Below are 22,868 nucleotides of genomic sequence, written 5' to 3'. Positions count from 1 at the left end.
TTATCCCATATATCATAAAAACGTGGGATAAAACAATGTAAATAATTGTCGATATCGCCATAATTTGCAATGCAAATCCTAGTAACTTGATTGGTCCATGACATCTTACTAACAATCTTCAAAATACATACAATATCTTAATTTGTTGATTGTTTTACACTAGATTTCCTGATTTATTTTCACGAATTATAGATATTGGAATATTTCTGGTAGTTACAGATGTCAGTTAAAATGTGTCTTATAAATCCTCATATACACAAATCACTATTTACAACTCCACGAACTTGAACTTGTCTTGCACTGCAAGTTTATTTCACCAATGTCTAGCTTCCAAGGACTGTTTGAAGGCCATTAATCAAATTTACTCAAAAATTAGTAATAATATGAGGTTATTACATCATGGGAATGCCGAAATCCATTTTTTTTGTATATGGTAGGCTGAAAATAACCCGTAAAATACCGCAAAATTACGGCACGCTGTGACAGAGTTATAATAATTAGTAAATATCCCCGAAAGCGTAAATTAAATTTAAACATATTTGACCGCGTGAAGATAAACTGAATAGGTATTCACCGACAAGCGATCATTTACGCAAATGCGACAGGACTCTCTACGAAGTCGATGTGAAACGGATATTCAAATTCATGACCCCAAAATATTAAATTCATTGAATTATTCATTTATTTATTATGTTTAGTTAGTATGATTCGGGAGGTAATAATGTAGTCTTTGTTGTATGGAATTTTATATTGTAGTTGATTTACATTGCGACGTTACACTGACTGAGTTAAGATATGGTGTAATTGATGTCTTTTTCAACTTTGTTTAAAGGGCGGTGGTCTTCGCGCTGCGTCGTGCTAGATATGGAACACATAGCCACAACTCGTGTAATGTACACTGTTTATACGAAATTCGTACGCACACTACGCGACGACAATCGTCACCATTTACGTTTATCACCATTTACATTATCTATGTTAAAGCGGGAGGGCCGTCACATGCGCACGCGCGGGAATTGAGTCCCATGCGATGATAACAACACACGCTAAAACGCAAAGGCTCATGGGTAGACGCTTGTTTGTAAACAATGATACGCCATCTGACGCATGCGCATGTGACGACTCCCCCGCTTTGAAAAAGTATTTTATCAAACAGTAGTATTTATCAAAATTTTCTAATAACTCGTAACAAGTGCCCATTTTATAACTATATATATGATACTGTAGGTAACCAAACGAAATATTGAGATATAATGTAAAAAGTTTTTCAAAAGAAACACAAAAGTTTGAGGACAGCATATTTCAATTTTTCGAATGCTGTGCACGGGGATACTAATTATTTATGATTAAGTTTGAGGTATACTATGGTAGAATTTTATTTGTTAATTATGGTTGATATGCGCCATGAATATCGTGTTTTTACAGTCGTGGTGGAAGATTATATTAATGTAAATACTTAAACGTATATCGTAATTGTGGCATTTGGTGTACGCTGTTTTGTAACTGTTGTTTGTGTCAATTGTGGTTTAGGTATATTATATTAAGGTAATTATATTCTGTGTCAATTATGGTTGGAAATGGAATGTATTGAAATGTAACTATCGTATTCGAATTAAAGTACCTTGATATGATACGAAATATATACTGATATGTAAATATTGTAAGTTATATACATAGTCACGCGTTCAATGAGAAATGCTGGTATAATGACATGACAAGTTGTGACAGGTCACTGGATAGTCTGTATATAGAGCAATCTATATTTGGCACAATAATTACATCCGGGTATTACATCCACCGACATTGCGTGTAGTCGCGTTTTATTTATATGCTACCATTTACATTACACTTACACTCACCATTAAAGAGAACTTTTATTCATTACGTTATTAAATGTTCAAGTTGAAAGCCCCACGCCTTATATAGTTGTATTATTTCTATTTTCGTGCAAGTATGCTTCACCAAATTAATGTTTTTCCTCATAATTTAAAGAGTCGTCAGTGTTGGTTGGTAGTGCGATAGTTCAGTATGTACTAGTTTATCGTCGCTGCCAATGATACGTAACATCAGGCCAAGGTCTGACAATTAGTGTCTTATGGAAATAAAATAATAAATTGGGAATTAAAAACACTGGCAGAGAAGTGTAATTCCTGTTAAGTAGTAATTATCATATTTCACCAAGAGTGGGCGCTGTACCCACACAGTAGTTGTAATGAAAAGTTTGGTTCATATCCCATCCAATGAACGCACGTCCAAATAATATTATACAAACCATAAATGGGAGCGTCACGCTACATCACTGAATGCGTAGTGGTAAACATTTCTGCATTACAATCCCGCGTCCTCTGTTGAATTTGACAGTTTCTGTCTTTAGATGGGATATGTCGTCTGACCAAATTATTTATTATTTTTTTTAATATACTACCTCTGAAGAAAACCTGCTCTCTATTGTTTAAATATGGACAATAATCCAGAGTGTTTTTATTCACCGCAGAGTAATATAGCACTGTTCAACAGAAATGTTTTCTGTTTTATAAGCTAATACAAACTTCACTCTAACGTCAGTTTATTGGAAATATTTTATTAGTTACGTTTCGGGTCAATTTATCAAACCATTTATCAAATCACTGACTGTAAGATAAATACAAAAACAATATAAGTTATATATATGTAAAACGGTAATACAACATGAAGGACTCACCATATTGAAATAAACATGCATAGTCAATGCAGATAGAGGCGAGACAGACCTAAGGTAAGAGCATCGGAGATCGTGGATCAGCATCGACTCAGCCAAAAACAGGATGATGAGACAAAGCAAATGTAAAAAAGGATCTCGAAAATCCCACATCACAATACAGGAAGATTTTATAATAATGGTTTTATCACCGTGTTACACAATCTGTGCAGTTTGTATTTCATATCACACCTTACCATTAGTGTATTATTTTACTCCTCTTGAGAATATTTATTGATCCGTCAACCAGTACTCACTGATGTCACAGTTCTAGGGGACCACTTTTTCCATATCACTATTCATACTGTTTTTATAAGACATTATCTTAACTTGGTCTGCGCATGTCACTGAATCGTGCTCCAGTAACATCATGTATCATTGCTCAGGGAAATCACACACAATACAACACTGATGACTAAGTGTTATCTATAGATTAGATTACTAATTTTTCCATAATTCAGACCTCTTAGAATGCCAGAGGAATGTGTAAAGACAACAATGAAGGAGTCCAGACATACACATGAATTGGAGGTAAATCAAATCAGACTTTATTCGGTCATAGAAAAACATAGTTTATGGTATCTACTGTGGTTACATAGTTTCTTAACTTGTGCAATAATACTATAATTTTGGGTATATAAAAAAGTTTTTTGGCAATTTTTAGGACAGGTAATTTTTTATCCTTTAGTATTCATTAATTGTTTGGCACTGTTCGGGAACCCTTTCTTAGTAACCTCATATGGTATCTCTGTACCTTTCATCAAGACATCGAAACTTTTGAAATTCCATGTGTTACAGGCTTGAGCTTAGTAATCGAAATTCGTTTGGGTGTTTCGCACTCGTCCGGCGTTTCGAAATTGTTCAGAGTTTCGTTAGTCAGTTTTGTTTTGTATAAATTGTCGCAAATTTGCACAAATTTGTTATGTATAGGTCACCGCTGAACAGACTGAATTGTCAACTTAATTCAGACATGCTATATTCAACAGATTGTATGTAGCATGTCTGTAGTTTGGTCGTTGCTAGAAAACAAAGACAGATAATTAAAAACTAATCGCGATCTTCTAGCCTACAGAATTGTAATAGTAAACAAGTCACAATATGAATTTTGCTTTCAGCAAATCCATTTGACAAAAGATGATTGGCATATGCACTAGCCTTTTCACCTACTGTAAACAACTTCATTTTAGCTGGAATTGTTTTGTATGGAATTTAATTTCACTGATTCTTGATAACTTGAATGTAAAATACAGAAAAGAAGGTATATTCACTGGATTTGATTTGTACTGAATCGCCTCTTTAAATTTTATCTAACCAGATTGTTTAAGTAACATTTAAAGATTTCTCCCCTGTTGCTTTCCTAAATGAATTCTAATGACTTTGGTGTTATACTATTTTTACCCAACATGTGAAGGGAATTGCTCTCTAACTGTATCGATGCGTTGAATTCTTGATTCCAAATCGGACTTCACTTGTTATTTATAATTGTTAAGTTTTTATCAGGGATGACATTAGTTCTTTATCCAACTCTTGGGTAAGTAAATTTAGCCTATAAAACAATGCATACACTATCACAGCACGAACACCCTGTTCTCAAACATCTACCAGTATATAAAAAGGCAATATGAACGAAAATGAAAAACAGGATAAACATACGAAGACTAAATAATTTACATATTATTTTCAGACTGCATCTGAACGGGGACTACTCTGATCCATTTGCATCTTTAAATTTACCGTATGTAAAATGTAAAAAAAATAACTGTAAATCGACAGCAGTGGTTTCCTATTCGTTATTAAACTTCTAACTAATGATACTACTTGAACACTGTATATTAGTGAATTAAAACCATAAACCATTTTGCAACCATAAACCAACTTGATGCATGAAAGCAAGATTGGTCAATACTAAGTCAAGCCAATTAGCTGCCACCAGTTTTCACTCCACCAAGTACCGTATCCGGATAGTTTGGAATCTGTGATGAGAGTATAATTGTCATAGTTAGTAGTCTATTACAAATAACAACACCAATTCCATGTAATGGTATTCATATCTTTATTGCTACATCTATATTCAAAGTTCCAGGGTTGCAAACATGATAACCTGTAAGAAACGTGCACCCCTGTGTGCATCCATAATATGTATGTATATAGTGACTATAAGATGCTATATGTGAACCCTAACTTTTCCAGGGAATTATGCAGAGCATTGTTTTTTGTAGGCCTATTATGTACCAAGCAAAATGCAGTTTGTTTCGTATCTGGGCATTGGGGAGTTTTGCAGTTATTGTTCGTTAAAAAGGCTAGGTACCATAAACCACCTAAAGCAGACATATCAACCCAAAGTAGCCCAATTATGTTACGGAGGAAGTGATGTAACATTCTGGTTGTGAGGTAAAACACAACATTTGACTGAAGTTTATTATACATATTCTAAAATATATTTCAAATGTCCCAGTACCAAGAAGGCAAACACAATGCATTTTTCTTGGTACATGATAGCTTCCAAACACACATTGTCTGCACGATCCTTAGATAAGGATAGGGTTCACAAGTACAAGCTCATGAATTATATAATAATTATAGATAACATTAGCATTCGTAATTTAACTTACTTCAAGCACAAATGTATTGCTGTCCATCAGAACTCACATAACAAATTTGACTTGGTGGACATGGGTCACTGCTACATGCATCACCATTAACTTTCAATAAAAAGATAAAGGTACACAACATCACACATAGAATACATGATTAACACTGATATAATATAATAACTTGCAACATTATAATATGTGTTGAACTTAACACCATGCTGTCAAGGAATACTTAGACATGACATTTAAAATTTTGGATACAAATGCATTCAAATTTGAAAGACCTATGCTAAAATGTCTGGATCGTATGTGTTCATTGCTTCAATTTATTTGCAGGAATGTACATACTGTAAAATGACTAATTTTCACTGGGTTTAAATTTCACTGATTTACCATTTCAGGCATATTCAGTGGGTTTTAAATTCACGGTTTCGTCATTTAGATAATGTGTTCTATACTAAATTTTACATATTCACTGGGTTTTAATTTAGCGCATTTTCCAGTCAGCGAAATAAGCTAAATTAAAACCCAGTGAATAATTACCCCCTTTTACAGTAAGTTGTTTACAATGATGCGAAATTGCCAATTGTCATGTCCTTGAAAAGCAAGGGAAAGTTAGAAATTACTCAAGAGAACCAACATATAGTATTGCCGTTGAAAATTATGCTTTAACAAGTAGAAGGAATATGGAATTCAAGGAAGAGTTTCATTTTTCATATTTTTTAAAATTTAATATGTAATTGTATAGTGCCATTTGACAGGCATTGAAAAAAAATATTAAAATTTGCTACAAAGAGTTGACATAATTGGTTGCATGCTCTCTTCAGTTATTTTTTGTTTTGAGTGTGAAATTACATTTTGATAGACACATTGTTCACCCTTGACAACTTGTTTATAATTAAAAGGACCCAAATATGCATGGGAAGTTTGTGCAAGTTTACACTGATCATGCAATAATAATAGAAATCAAACAAGGGAATTATACAAATACATGCGCACGCTGTTTCGTACCCGTCCATTTTAAAACCGGTAGTGTATGAGAAAAAATTGTAAATCCAGAAAGATGTTTATATTTACATGTCTGACACTGATTACCAGTCCACCCACTTGCACATTGACAGATGTATGAACCCGATCCTAAGTTATAGCATGTTCCACCATTCTGACATGGGAAATTGTTACATGGATTTGCAGCCACATCTATAAAAAAAAAAATAAAGAGTCTATTTCTCCAGATTCATGACATCAATATAAAAGAGTACTACAAAATCATTATCATTATTACTAGTACCTAATCTAAAACGGACAGGTTTATTGGTACTGTGTAAATTGTCAACCAAGTTACATTTTAGCGTCATTTGTCTTGGCACTATATAACAAAATAAGATCGTACCACTTTCGTATACCCTGAACATGAACAATTCTAAATTCAGATATAGATTTAGGTTCATTGGGAGTATTCGGAGTTATACCAAATTTGATTTGAAATTGGTTCAAATTTCTTCATAAACAATTGTGGTATGTGGCGGCCATGTTTTTGTCTTTATTTTAATTGCAATGGTGGTCAATTACTGATGTGAGTTCATTGAAACCAAACTATTATGCTCTTTTACCAACGTTTAAAAGATTGGTCGAAGAGGAACGGAAATAGACTGTAATGACACCTAATAACGTGACAATCCTTCATGAAGATGTCATCCTCATATAAGCTCTACTTTAATGCTAACAGCAAAGTTTTTACCACAGTCTTCATTTCACTAAGTAAGCTACAAATGGATTAAATGTGGCATAGAGCAAAGGGGAGAAAGCATAGAAATTGTAGACACCATTCATTGTAATAAAACTAGTGGCTGTGGTATGAATGACCTTGATTGCCCTTCTGCTATTTTTGCCCCTTACCACATCTGTCCTTTAATAGATTAATGTCTTCAATAATGCCCCGCACGTGATCATTCAGGGTTGTTATCTGGTTGTTCTGTTCATCAATCTTATTACGTAACTGCATCACAATATCTATAAGCTGTTGTGTCAGTGTTTCTTGTTCCTCATTGCCGTTGCAGTATTTCTCATCTCCACAGTCTGGTAGTGTTAGCATGTACTGACATCTGTTGCCTGTCCTGCAATAATGTTGATATGACACAACACCTGATTGCCTGACTGTGCTCTGTGAGTTGACTGTCATGTTCATTACAAGAAGCAAGATTAAAATCAAAAGTGGTGACATCTTGATGCGTATAGCTTAGTAGTCTAATTGTAGTAGATTTATGTACTTATTTATACCAGTCCTGGGTTCTGCTATATAGGATGACAAGGAGGTCAATTATTCACGCCCTAGGTCTCACTGTATAGCAATTGTGTATGTTAAGAAGACCATAACCTGTCCTAAATAACCGATCGTCTTTATGTATATGTTTTGCAATTTGGGGTGTGCAATGAATTGTAATAATGTTTATCTGGTTCGACCATAATTGTCATAACGATCCACAGTGTTGCCGTTCCTGCATGTTTAATTACTGGGATGATTTAAGTTTGTTGTCTTTGGTTAATAAATCTGCTTTAGCTAGTCCACGTCTATTTGTAGAGGTCCTTTTCAACTCAATTCCTGATGCTGCTATGTTAATGGTTACCTACTAAGAGACGTGGTAGAACGAAGCCAACCTTTAACTTCTATCACACCAGCCATAAGTGTTTGATTTTAAATGTGTAAAAGTTATTTTTAGATATGGGGTAAAACGGAAACAAGTAAAAGCAATGCAACAATTGCCATATGATAGCTTAGAAATATTTCCAAGAAACGACTATCATTAATACTTTCTTCTGATTACCAGCTTTAAATAAAAGTTATTCATATGATTTTTCTGAATGACTTAAACTCTTAAACAGTTGTATTGAAGGTGAGGTGTGCACATAGTCCCTCTATCACATTATACCACTTGTGCATATTGCACATTTGGCTACTTGCCACTCACATATGGTATTTTTTCTAGGTCATACATTCTTCTGAAGGTAGTAAAATCTGTGATACTTATTAATGTTCATGGACATATCTATATCAACAGGATGAGAACATATTTAAGAAATGTATTCTGTGTCATGGACAATTTTGTGATTGCTACGAAACAATATGTAACTGAAGTATGTTGAAAGAATGCAACAAAATACCATGTATAGAAGTTACATAATGACAGAATTGTGACATTAATGATGATTTGTGTCAGTCAGCCATCTTGAAATGTTATTATGCGAGCATATAGAGTTTGAATGGAATTGGTGTATGTCTATAAGATTTATACGGCTTTGAAAAAGAATTTTTATAAACAAAATGACTGTTGGGAATCCGATCTGTAAAACAAAATGACATGCATCAGCGTTCTATGAAGTCCCCTATCCATGCACGAGAGAGAAATGGTTTGAAAATGGCAGAAATTCTCGTATTTAAACGTTTTGAAGTCATAGGGTAGCTTCTCTGGTACTCAGGAAGTAGTAACCACAGGACACAGCAAGTGCATCAATGTCAACCAGAACAGCACAACTGGTGTCATTGATGTATTTTCACCAGGGACAGTTTTCCGAGGGTCAACAGTATCACTAGAAAATGAGGTGATCATTATACATTGAGATTGTCCCAACTGATGGACATTGCATCGCATGCCAATGATAGTTGGCACAGAGTGTGCATCACATGTCAATGATAGTTGGCACAGAGTGTGCATCACATGTCAATGATAGTTGGCACAGAGTGTGCATCACATGTCAATGATAGTTGGCACAAAGTGTGCATCACATGTCAATGATAGTTGGCACAGAGTGTGCATCACATGTCAATGATAGTTGGCACAGAGTGTGCATCACATGTCAATGATAGTTGGCACAGAGTGTGCATCACATGTCAATGATAGTTGGCACAGAGTGTGCATCACATGTCAATGATAGTTAGCACAGAGTGTGCATCACATGTCAATGATAGTTGGCACAGAGTGTGCATCACATGTCAATGATAGTTGGCACAGAGTGTGCATCACATGTCAATGATAGTTGGCACAGAGTGTGCATCACATGTCAATGATAGTTGGCACAGAGTGTGCATCACATGTCAATGATAGTTGGCACAGAGTGTGCATCACATGTCAATGATAGTTGGCACAGAGTGTGCATCACATGTCAATGATAGTTGGCACAGAGTGTGCATCACATGTCAATGATAGTTGGCACAGAGTGTGCATCACATGTCAATGATAGTAGGCACAGAGTGTGCATCACATGTCAATGATAGTTGGCACAGAGTGTGCATCACATGTCAATAATAGTTGGCACAGAGTGTGCACAAACGCATGATGTTCAGTGGTGTGGCAAATTCTTTTGGCGAGAGCACTTTGGTGATGAAATCTGCCACTCTGACTCACCTAAGTTGATATGGGTTCAAGGCAGTGTGTCAGCTGGATCTACCTGCACTGAAGTTGAGCACACCAGAAGGAAGTCCCTCTTGCAAGTCTACTGAGTAACAGCAACTTCATTCCTCCTTCTTGTTGGGGTAGGTGATGAGCGTGGTATTGTTTCACCTCACTAAATCATTCCGTCTATGATTCTTATAAAAACACCCAACGTCTTGTTACTTACTGGCAAGGTGAACTATGCATAGTCGTATTCATAAACATATAGACAATGTATCAATTGTTAAACTGAATGAATCTATTGTAGCACTTGACACTAACACTGAAAGTCATCTCTGCTGTTCATTCTAAACTATTCAAATTCCAGTCTTGTTTTCCTTACATAACTGTCATTGTTTATAATGTCTAAAATAAATGATGGTAGCATCTTTGTTGATTTTAAACAGAAGCCCCTCCTACAACAATAACGCTAGACAATAGTGGTCCTCTGCACCAATGTTGTGCCTTTAACAGAATGATCTAAAGAGAGAGTTAAACCATGGTTGGCAAGGATGGCAATGATCTACCAGACCAAAGCCTATCTGTGCTTAACTGGCAAGAACAACACCACGATGTCCAGATTGTTCCCTCGTGGAACCTGACATTTCAGAATCTCAACTAAAAACCATCATAACCACAGAAGTGACTGTGCTGATAGTGTTCTCACAAGGTTTCCTGTGATGGACAAATCAGTTATCTATGTATGGGTAGATGAAAATGACCCTGGCATTGAAATTGGCATGCCGTCTTGTTTACTGCAAACCTCAAAACAGGTTGGCTATCTAGGTGTACCTGTATATGTAGATATGCATCATTCAGATACAAAGCCATCAGACATTTGTTCATCTGGAAATATTGGAAATACTGTAGGTCAACAGGTGACAAGGAAATTTAATGAAAGCTTCCTCTACTGACATGTATGTATGTAAGATCATCTCAAAGCATCTTCGCATGATGAAAGGTCACACAGAAGTGCTGACACAACAGCTGGTTCTATAAATGGTGCAATATGATCCTTAAGTATTTGATTTACAACTTCAATATATGGCTCAAAGACAGTTGATCCAACTATAGCAAACTGTTGTTGAGTGTTTTGATAATCGAGCTAACAAGTTCTTGTACTGTTTTGACAAACGTTGATTAACAACTGCTGTATTCACATTCAATGAAGGATGACGCGATGACAAAAGGGGCGGCTCAATAAGTTTGACAGAAGATTCTTAGCAAATAAGTGACGTTAACTGGGAACACTTTCTGGCATTATGACAACCACCGGGTTGTACCATTACAAATCTCCAGTGAGGGCTAGAATAATGCCGTGATTATATCCCATATTTGTCGTTGTTAGACAATATATAACTATATACAAATTATCAACCTCCATCTAGGACCACCTGTCTATGAAGGACAATTTCAACAATTAAAAGATTCAGCAAGCAGTTGCACTGCCCCATGCACATCATTCAACAGGCGTTAATTTACATAAATACAAAATCCTGAATAAATTTAATGCATACCATGTGACACTGAAATGATCATTCTTATGTGACTATTTCCCAAGAATGTCCATCAGAATTCACAATAGCTTGGGTGTTTGAGGCTCTAATTACTGTGATTGATATGGGATCAAACCCCAGCCCAGGCCAGCTTTTTCAATATTTGAGAATGAACTCTATCAACTCCAGACATTGTACCTTGACTGATACCATTTACACTTTGCATATCAATACAAGTGATTGGTTTATGGCATAACTATCATGGACAGAGTATATATGGAGTACAGTGAAATATGCAAGTCATTGATAAAATTACCACTATTCGTAGATGAAATCAGTCAAGACATTCAAAACATGAACAACCCAATGTGCAGATTATTTTTTGAAGCAGCGATAGGCTAACCTGATGTAGCAAATATGCTGTACATGTGAGCCAATCGACAGGTTACATAAGTACATCAACACTTCACCACCAACTGCAATAGGGCAACTGAGGCAACATTGTGTTCGGACACTAAACCAGAAATGGTCATTTAAAATAATGATGTAACCACAAAATGTGAGTTGCTAACCAAATTTGCATATATTTTTAAAATAATCATAATCTCATTCTTGTCACAAATATTGAATCAAACCTTGCTGGCCTGAACCAAATCATGCCAATGTATAGGAATAATTAGATTAAAATAAACACATTTCCTGAAGTGTGGTTGTAGCAAAGTTTATTTAACTATAAAAAACATGGCACAGAAACATTGAACTCAAATTTTGAGCAAACGGAATTTTAGCTCTCTTAATTTCCACAAAAAAGCACATACTGTAGAATACTTTATTTTCGCTTGGAATTTATTTTTGTTATTTTCGCTGAAGGGATGATTCCGTGAAAATAAAATCCCGCGAATAAACTTTTTTTCCTATATTTCACATTAAACACATCAGAAATCAGTGAAAATAAATTCCATACAAAACGCCCAAAAAGCCTTTTCAGTGAAAATTAATTCCAGCGAAAATAAAGTATTCCACAGTACATCATGCACAGGTCTCAATTATTTGTTTTTTAAAGTATGTGACAGCAGAACTGAACATGTTTTCTTGATGATAAGCTTGGAAGTCACTTTCCACAACTACAACTAATGTTGTTAAGTCTTAGAAACAAAATATAACAGGGAATTTTGAATTTTGTTTGCGCTGATTAAAGGTTGCCAAATGAGAAATCGTTTTAAAGCACGAGTAAAAGAAATATGCAAATGAATGGCCTGCATTCAAACTGACTAGGTCTTAGTGTCAATCATTTTGTGATTGCCTCGTACTCTACCCATACACTGGTGTTAGTTTTGAAGAGATTGTCCACATCAATGATTTTGATTGGTTCATATGCTACATACCGTTCAAATAACAATGCAGTGTCAGCCATGACATTTTAGCCTCCATGCCATGATGTTACACAAGTTGTTGAAAATTCTGTTTATGCATAAATTATTTAGTCTGATTAATTCCTTTGATTTCTCAAAGGGTGGCACTAAATTTATGGATAAAAATACAGAGAACACAGCATAGGCAACAGAGACATAGAGCAAACTTGTTATAGCTACTGTGGCATACATGATTATTCGTAAGTCGAAAAATTTGATGGAAATGTTGCAAACTAAATTATATAAATCTAGTCACTTTGCATTCACATTTGCCAGATACCTTGTACATTTCCCTCTGGATCCTGCCACTTTGTAACCATATTCCCCCATCCTAGCTACTATGTTTACATCTTTTCACTCACATCCTGTCACCTTATTTCATTTCAGCCACACTCTGCCACTTAATTCCCATACATCTCTTCACTCACACACCTTCTCAATTCCTTTTCACATTTTCCCCATACCATGTCCCTTTTTTCATTTTAGCCACACACTGCCATTTTGTTTCCATACGATTCTTTTATCACACCTTCTGACTTTGTTTCCACATTTCCCCCCCACGCCCTGTCACAGAATTTCCACATTTCCCCCACACCATGTAACTTTGTTTCCACATTTCCCCCACATTCTGTCACTTTGTTTCCACATTTCCCCCATACCCGGTAACAGAATTTCCACATTTCCCCCACACCATGTCACTTTGTTTCCACATTTCCCCCACACCCTGTCACTTTGTTTGCACATTTCCCCCATACCCGGTCACAGAATTTCCACATTTCCCCCCACACCGTGTCACTTTGTTTCCACATTTCCCCCACACCCTGTCACTTTGTTTGCACATTTCCCCCATACCCGGTCACAGAATTTCCACATTTCCCCCCACACCGTGTCACTTTGTTTCCACATTTCCCCCACACCGTGTCACTTTGTTTGCACATTTCCCCCATACCCGGTCACAGAATTTCCACATCCCCCCCCCCCACCGTGTCACTTTGTTTCCACATTTCCCCCACACCCTGTCACTTTGTTTGCACATTTCCCTCATACCCGGTCACAGAATTTCCACATTTCCCCCCACACCGTGTCACTTTGTTTCCACATTTCCCCCCACACCCTGACACTTTGTTTCCACATTTTCCCCACACCCAGTCATTTTGTTTCCACATTTCCCCCACACCCTGTCACTTTGTTTCCACATTTTCCCCACACCCTGTCATTTTGTTTCCACAATTCCCCCACATTCTGTCACTTTGCTTCCACATTTTCCCCACACCTTTGCAACTTTGTTTCCAACTTTGCGATTTAGTTTCCATACAGTCCTACTCCCACATACCCTGCCACTTTGTTTCCATGTTTTCCACACACATCCTATGATATATTCCTCGTTTCCTTATAACATATACACCCTGGCTGCCTGGCAACTGTTACACCCATGGACACTGATTTTGGTAAAGCAAAAAATGAACAAATAGACTTTCTTTCTGTAAGAAGACATAAAGAAATTATAATGCAAATACAAATACGATAATACAACATGATTATAATCCTATATTAAACATGGCACAATGATTTGATACAATATAGATACATTAGATTAGACTCATCTGAGAGCAGCACAGAAAACGTCAGTCAATTAATAAATATGTCAACAATACCTTTTACAAAGCATCAATTACAAAACAAAAACATTACGTCTTCTGATTAAATAAGTTGATATAATTATATCTTAGTCATGTTAATAATTGGAACCTCTAAATACAAGGTTTACTTTAAACATGTCACGTTTCTGACTCGATTCCTGCTTCAGATCTACTTAATGCTAACGCTTTCTCTAAATCATCTTGTTCTTGTCGCTGGATTTTCATTTGCCTCTCTTCTTCAAGCCTTTGACTTTCCATAGTTGCCCACTCAAGCTGTGCCTCTTCTGAGGAGAATTCTTTTATCTGTCATAGGTGAATAAAAAATCAGTGGTCACATTACTGGTAGATGTATTTGTTGATTCATTGTGATCGCCTTGTATGTATGCGTCATGCACACATACTACTGTATTACAGAAGCAAAATCAAAAAATGTCAGTCTAACCTGAGCTTTTCCAAAGTCTGCAAATCCTCCAAATCCTTCATACTGTGTACTAGTGGTGCTGCTAAATGGATCAATACCTCCACTAAATGGATCAGATGCTGGAGCTGATGGTGCACCGTCACCAAATGGATCAGACGATGAAATCGATGCTGTCCCACCACCAAATGGATCAGATGATGTCCCACCGCTAAATGGATCAGATGATGGAACTGCCGCTGTCCCACCACTGAAAGGATCAGATGCCGGAACTGATGCTGTCCCACCACTAAACGGATCAGATCCCGGTACACCACTGCTGAAAGGATCAGGTGTCTGAGCCAAAGTTGTACTGCCACTAAATGGATCAGATCCTTGAACCGATGGAGAACCACTGCTAAATGGATCAGATGCAGGCGTAACAGTTTTATCAGAGAATCCACTAAATGGATCTTTATCAGAATTACTAAACTGGAACGGATCATCGTTGGATGATTGAAATGGATCTACTACTTTATCGGAGGAAGCTGGTTTGCTTTTCTTTGGAGGTAGTGCTGGCATAGAGTCTTTAGTAGAAAATGTTTCCCCTCCAAATGTATCAGTGGCAATACTGGAAGCCTGAAACAACAGACAAAACATTCCAAGTTACACACCATGCAAATGTTGTTTCAAACCACATAAGAAGCTGAAGCTGAATTTTCCCCCCTAAGTGAGTTAGAATTCATGAAGTGCTCAACCAATAACTGCAGTGCACAGAAGAAACCTGTACCTTAGCTCATAAACACATTAATATATTTGTAAATGCTGACCCTGAGCTTTCATTCAAATTAAAATGTGTAATTGTAACTGGCTTGTGAAATCAACATTTTCTACATCAACACCAAGCATATATATGTCTTCAATCAAATATAGATATGACGTAGTATCTGTGATCACCCACATATTCAAATATACCAAAATGAAAGAAACAAGAAACCTAACTATCCAAATTTTCTTAATTTACTAAAGCATCATTTCCAAATGGGGAGTGAGAAGGAGAAATAAAAGTTACATAAAAGGAAGTGGTCTTATTTAATACCATATTTAAAGTAACAACATTTTCTAATGCACGGCTTAGAGTTTTTTAATCTGTATTACCGGTAGGCCAAAAAAAAAAAACTGGGTCGGAAAATTGGGTCGGTCAGTCAGGATTTTTTTTTTTTTTAAACTTGTGACAACTAAGGGTATCGTAAATAGCCGAGGTATATGGGGGAAAAAAAGCGACCCCATTTTTCATATTTTTCTGTTGGTTGCTGAGGGCAACAAAACAATTTTTTATTTTTGGCCTTATCATGAAATGTTTACATTTATACTAGCCATTATATCACAACACCATCGCTGGATTGGTATATTGGAATTCAAACAATGTTTATAATGTCTGCTGACCATACACTTTAACAATTCACTATCAATAACACAGGCCCTGTTTTTATTTTGCTGAATTAACATTCAACACTATCAGTGAAATTTACCCTACTTACAAACTGTGAACATTCGTGAGTTTCCTCAGACACAATCGTAATTGGAATCAATACCTTACTTGTATGTATTATCAAAGATATCAGCATTGTATACAATAACATAGCAATTTATATTTATAGAAGGTTGCACATGTTTACATTGTGTGTGAATGTGCATTGACCGATCGATGGGCAAGAATCAGCGTTCATATCCGAAGAAAGAAAAAATGTCAGTTGTTTTCATGGCTTTTATATGGTGTTATGTGTCCCTGTTAATAAAACAACATATAGACAATTTGTCACAGCAGATTGGAAGCTGGTGCTGATTGGTGGGCAACATGTTTAATCAGACATTTGTACGATGCAGGTAAAAGACGTTATGGAACCAGACAACTCACCTTACATTTGCTATCAAATGGATCAGTACTAAATAAATCGGTGGAAGTAAATGCATTATACGACTGTCCTACAAATGAAGCACATTCAGAAGCATCAATTGGTTAACCCTTTAAAAGCCATCATTTTTCCTGTCATAACTTTGGTTCAGCATTTTGCACAATTTTTCACTACAGTATTTCTGTAATTTTCTTATTAATTCTGGGTGAAATGGACATTGTTTCTTGTTGATTACAATCATTAAACAAACTTTTGAAAGAAGTAGGAAAATAATGTTTGATTTGAGTGAAGTGATAATAGAAGTTGAGTTGTTCGGTCAAAGGGGTTAATGCATTACTAATAAATAAACACAAACAAGCAAAGTAAATGTAAAATAAAACATACCGTCCACTGCTGTTGTAGATTTAAACGGGTCATCGGAAACCGTGTCTTCTTTGCCAGCACCAAATGGATCTGTATCTTTAAACGGATCGCTGGTAAAAATATCAGTCTTGAATGGATCAACTAAAAAAAAATAATAAATAGGAATTTTTTTTTGGAAATTTGTTCTTAATGTAATGAGATGACGTTGTTATCCCAGGTGTCCCCATTTTTAAAGTGAAGTTATCCATTGTTATGCTAATGAGTCGATAAGAGGTATTTAAAGAATGCCTCATTGGAACATTCTAATGTTGACATACTGTAAAATGACTAATTTTCACTGGGTTTAAATTTCGCTGATTTACCATTTCAGGCATATTCAGTGGGTTTTAAATTCACAGTTTTATCATTTAGATAATGTGTTCTATGCTAAATTTTACATATTCACTGGGTTTTAATTTAGCACATTTTCCAGTCAGCGAAATAAGCAAAATTAAAACCCAGTGAATAATTAATCCTTTTACAGTACATCACTTGCACTATGCAGTTCCTTTAAACGCAATATGGCTGTACAGCGATAAATCTGACTTATGATCATAACCAACATTGATCATCACAAATACCCTCGAAATACAACCAAGCAACACTCAACTTGTTTTGTTTTTTATTCACTCAGATTGCTACCTGTGAAGACATATCAGGCTTTAATTGGCCATCTAGAAAATAGTGACTTTATAAATAAATTTTTGCATCAATTGAAAAGTTTAATTTCACACTTCCAAGAAACTGGAGAGGACGAAATTTAACCCAAGGAAAATCGCACAAAGTACTAATCGGGAAACAGGAATGTATGAACAGGCTTTTGGGAGAAATGAAAGAAATGCGAATCTTGGAAGTTGTCTCAGTTTATGAATTTAAATTTCCAAGAAAAGTCGGAAACAGCAAGATTTAAGATTGGCAATAAAATCAGAGGGCTACACAACTAGATATGCTATAACTTATGAACATGATTCAAGTCAAAACATTCAAACACTTAAAAACTTGTGCAACTAATATATTATACTCTTTGCATTTACAACATTTGATATATCAAAGTATAGACCTTCTATACGTAATATGAATTTCAATTCTCCAACTCAACTTAACTCAAAATGCGAAATTCACATATTTCTTCATACTTCACAGATTTAGGGACATTTGTGAATACTCCAACTTGACAATGCACTGTACATACTCACCGTCTTTGAATGGATCAACTGTTTCAGTCAGTGTCATTGCAAATGGATCTTTACCATTAAATGCATCGGCATTTATGTCACTATCACCTTTCTCAAACCCCGAACCAGTACTGAATCCACTGAGACTGCTCACAGGACTGCTCCCTGCCTGGTAAAAATAAACACTCATTGGTCTACATAACGCTTACAAAGAAATGTACTTCGTGTATTGGATGCATGAAATAGATGTAGGTAATATGGTTGGGTAATGTATACTGAAGATCAAACTGAATCTGAGAAAATCATGCGACAACAAAAATTTCTAGAAGCTAAAAAGGGTAAGCTTAATAATAAATACTAGCCCAGTTTTTGGTTCTTGGACGGATTGGCAATCATGTGTACATGTGTTATAATGCCTATGTAAGCAAAGGGGATGGGATCAATGTTGAAATATGCCCGAAATATAATCGAAATATGCAGGTTCAGGCAGATATTTTATTATTATATAACTTAGGTTTTGTGCCAAACATGTTACTTTTGTATAGTAGACTACAGGCTATATTTGAATGTTTACAAAATGTTCATATACAAAAAAAAAAAATTTTTTAAATCACATACACACACGAAGAAAGCAGAAAAAGTACTTTGACCTAAGTACACATATTTTCAGATGTAACATCAGCCATCAGCCAAAGATGTGTATTCAACTTGTAAAACAAGTGGGTATACAACAACCCAGTAACGTGGCATTAAATGAAGGACCTTAACAATACTCACTGTTGCTCTTGCGCTAAATGAATCAATTTCAGACGGTGTTGGAGTCGTAGCATCTAACAGTGCATTGTCTATATCATAAATACTAGTAATAGCACCAGTCGATACTTTATTTAATATATCATTATGTCTGTCTATACTGTTGGTTAAGTTACGCTGTGTTTCTTTCAATTGGTTCACTTTACTTTGTTCCTGTAATGAAAAATAAATGACATCACTCAAATAAAAATGATTATGTCTCAATCCTAAACCATCTGATAAGTATATTGTAGACAAGCGTAGTACAATGTGACGACCTCACCTCATTTACATGTGATTGTGACTCTTTTAACGATTTGATCACTTCGTCTAATTGTGCTTTACCAGCTTCAACTTTCTGTTCTAACAAAGACTCTTCTTGTCTCAGATTATTCAGCTCTATTCTTAGTCTGTTTAATTCATCATCCTGGCTCTGAATTTAAATAAAATACAACTGTTAATAATTGCATGTTGCATATGAACATCTTTGCTGTACATTACCAGACTTATCAATAGCATGACATGTAGGCATGAGTGGCGCCCTCGCTGGCTGATCGGCATCAGACCCCACTAACATCTGACAGAATAGTCTTGTCAGCAAGATCAATAATGCAAATTCGCAAAGTTCATGCCTTATTGCAAAGAGTTTCAATGAATATTCATTTTGGTGGTCATGGTAACACCGTCAATCAAAGCCTTGTTTGCATTGTCGGCAAAAGACATAGACTGTTTTCAACAAGATGATAAATATAGGGCGGAAATTTGCCAGCACCTTATAACACATTATGTCAACAAACAAATAAACTTGCTGTGAATGGTTACTCTTAGATGGCTGTCACTATCTGACGTTCCTGCAATTTGATTGGTACCGACAAAAAATTGTTGGGGGAAGTGAAAAGCTACATTGTTCTGTCAGGCGTGTGTTAAGTTTCGAGCACCACAGAGGGCGCAACTCACACGACCTTGTCAGGCTATTATGAGTATTACCAGAGGTACATTACTTGGGGTTTGTAACTACGGTGACATGATACCAAGATCCCGTCACAATCTCGCTCTCGCATAAGCGTTCCAACTCAGAAAAAATGCGAATGCGCATGCCCGAGGTAACAGCTGCCCACGATATGACGGATTACGAGAACTATATTTTCTGTACATTTTCGATGTATTACATTTTTCACTACGATAGTGGCAAGAAAAGTTTTATTTTTTCATTACAAACCTTGAACATTGATATATGTCATGTCAGAAGGTCGTAGCCTCAGTCTCGCTATCTACGAGAAGAGACTTGAATGGGATCTTGACATGATGTCACCATACAGTACTATGCGAGTTGCAAACCCCAAGTAATGTACCTCTGGTATTACTTAATTAAATCGGTCCTGAATATGATTGACCTTATATTTTGGTAACACAAAAGCATGCAGCATTTTTGGTGTTGCTAAGTTTGTGATGTAAAATATAAAGCATAATAAAATTAAATCAAAGCACTCCACATTTGTTTATTGTCTACTGGGTGTGTTATCTGCGTGTTTCAGCATACATATGCATATGCATATACAATCACTACACACTAGTCGTTGAACCACCAAGGTTTTGGGCATAAACAAGCAAAAATAGGCGATATCACCAAGGATACAACATCAAAACACTGGAATGCCTTAATAAGACAGAATAGCAAACACTCTTAGACTATTAAATTAGAAGAATACACAACAGTATTACCTTTATTGTATTTTCTTGCGTAGATATTTGTGATCTCAATGTTTTAATATTCTGTTCCTCTTCTTCACACTTGTCTCTAACTTGAGCCAGTGTGGCTTCCAATTTGGCTTTAGATTCATCCAATTCATCTAGGTTCTTTTGTGCTTCTGTTTTCTGAAACTCTAGCTGCCTTAACTGTGTATTGGCTTTGTCAAGTTCACTTAGTAATTCCTGTATAATGAGAGTAGACAAACCCTCTTTATTAATATTACTTAAAAGTTGAATTCACTTTTCAAAATAGTGAGGTACCATTTCCTGACTAAAATATACACCACCAAATGTAGAGAATATGGATGGATTAATTGTGAAATTAAACTGCAGAATATAAATTAAGTTAAGGGGCTTTGTTTTTGGAGGTTAGTTACATTGTAGGTACATGTATGTCATTCTATGGGATAAGAAACCTCTAGGACTTACATGTTTTATATTGCGTGTTCTGAGAGTGACGTTTCACTTATTTGCAAAGTGTGAATGCAACTTTAAAGTGGCACTTCAAAGACCATTTCTGTAGCTCTATCACGGCTTTTGGAATATTAGGTTAAAAAGTGAATTTGAGTGAATTGTGGGGCAAATTTATTTAAAAGTTAAGATTCCATGTTATTCAAATTTGATTCTGCATGCCGAAATGTTACCGACTTGTTTTGGCTTCCAACTTGTTTGTGAATTCAAATTTCTTTGGCAACATTTTTGAATTGTTCCCATTCTGTTTCAGATTACATTTCACAGGAATTCAAAACAAAGCAAAATCATGACCTGTCACTTGTAGCATAGTGGTTGTCGTATCAGACTCATGATCGGTAGACCCAAGTTCAAATTTTACCTTAGGCTGAACATCGAAAGGGTCGACCCCTACCCTGGGTGAGTGTGCCACAGACTCAATGGGAAGGCCAATTCCACTGGCCGAGATTCATTCACTAACGAATGCAACTTTGAGGGAACTTTGGTTAAGGTCCGCAGGTGCTTGTGTTCGACCGAGCCTGGTCGACGCCTTGATAGCGTATTAAAATTGCAATTTGATAGGAAGATGGCCACACAGTCCTGTCATGTAGTCCCAAACAGGAAATGACTTCTGTGGCAAAATGTGTCAGCACTAGCACTTGCACTTACAAAATAAAAAAAAGTCAGGAGAGACAACAGTGACATCCAATGTCCGGAATTGTCGCCTGGCACAAAAACATTTAAAAAAAAAAAAAAATCATGACAAACTCTCATTTTGTTTCTCCGGTATTCCACACAAATTCTGGCTTTCAAATATGTCACATGTTACAACTGACCCGCCAACAACTCTATGATTGCTTTCAGAGAATAACTTTGATGTGCATATCATACTACAAACTATAATAATGTTGTAACATGCTTTATAGATGCCTGCCTTTAAGGGCTAAAAACTCAGAGAGTCAGATTTGAAAAATGAAACCAGCAGAGTGACTCAAACCTAAGAGAAGGGGAAAAAAAAACTTACACAGTTTTTCTACAATCTCCCCTCCCAGAGTATCTAATCATAAACACCTCACTTGACATAGTCCCAACTAATGAAAGGTAACTCAATTTTCAGTTCAATGACTACCATAAAAATACAAATTTGTATTTAACCAGACACTAGTTAGCTAATAACTAATGGTACTTTAAAGAGGCAATAGCATATATGTACAAAACATAATCACATACAAATTACCAAATCTGACCGAAATATTGTTTTAAACAATAGCATGGGCAAAGTTATGTGATGTGAAGACTAAGGGTCAAGTAGTCACCATTTTGTTGAAATCGGTCTTTGGGACTATAGAAAAGTATGACGCACAACGTACACGTTTATGGGAAATGAGAGGCCATCAGAGAGAGCCTTAAACCGTCAAAATGGTAACATATTTGACATTTTGTTCAGGGTCACCGGTAAGTTGTCATCTTGTACCGTAATCCCTTGATTTCTATAAAGACAACCCTGCAACATCTTTTTTACTTGCAAGTGAATTAATGGACAACGTCATTATGAAGTATATAAGCTATGCTTTTAGTGCCCACATTTAAGTAATTGATATTACAAATTGATACGAATGACACAGGATAGATAATTACAGCTATTGCGTTGTGCCGCGTCCTGTTCGGTATGGGACTC

General features: G+C 36.0%; 1 protein-coding gene and 1 long non-coding RNA gene across 2 annotated transcripts in view; both read right to left on the bottom strand.

Annotated features, from left to right (window-relative positions):
* Positions 1-4,475: 4,475 nt before the first annotated feature.
* On the bottom strand, positions 4,476-6,519 carry LOC146738920 (uncharacterized). The gene is made up of 3 exons (XR_014930563.1): positions 6,409-6,519; positions 5,350-5,439; positions 4,476-4,710 (listed from the first exon to the last, which is right to left on the bottom strand). It is a non-coding gene; the product is annotated as an uncharacterized LOC146738920 (long non-coding RNA).
* Positions 6,520-11,962: 5,443 nt separating this feature from the next.
* The window catches only part of LOC100373637 (uncharacterized), a 30,653-nt gene continuing 19,747 nt past the window's right edge, over positions 11,963-22,868 (bottom strand). The window contains exons 12-19 of the mRNA XM_085503230.1: positions 20,714-20,923; positions 19,275-19,424; positions 18,977-19,165; positions 18,221-18,368; positions 17,007-17,126; positions 16,625-16,692; positions 14,752-15,345; positions 11,963-14,612 (exon numbers count right to left, since the gene is read on the bottom strand). Of these exons, the coding sequence (XP_085359356.1) occupies positions 14,448-14,612; positions 14,752-15,345; positions 16,625-16,692; positions 17,007-17,126; positions 18,221-18,368; positions 18,977-19,165; positions 19,275-19,424; positions 20,714-20,923 (1,644 nt within the window). The 3' untranslated portion in view covers positions 11,963-14,447. The remainder of the gene's footprint in view (positions 14,613-14,751; positions 15,346-16,624; positions 16,693-17,006; positions 17,127-18,220; positions 18,369-18,976; positions 19,166-19,274; positions 19,425-20,713; positions 20,924-22,868) is intronic.

This window comes from Saccoglossus kowalevskii, chromosome 9 (assembly GCF_978046115.1).
Source record: "Saccoglossus kowalevskii chromosome 9, keSacKowa6.1, whole genome shotgun sequence".
Classification (NCBI taxonomy): Eukaryota; Metazoa; Hemichordata; class Enteropneusta; family Harrimaniidae; genus Saccoglossus; species Saccoglossus kowalevskii.
This window is presented reverse-complemented; position numbering and strand designations above follow the sequence as displayed.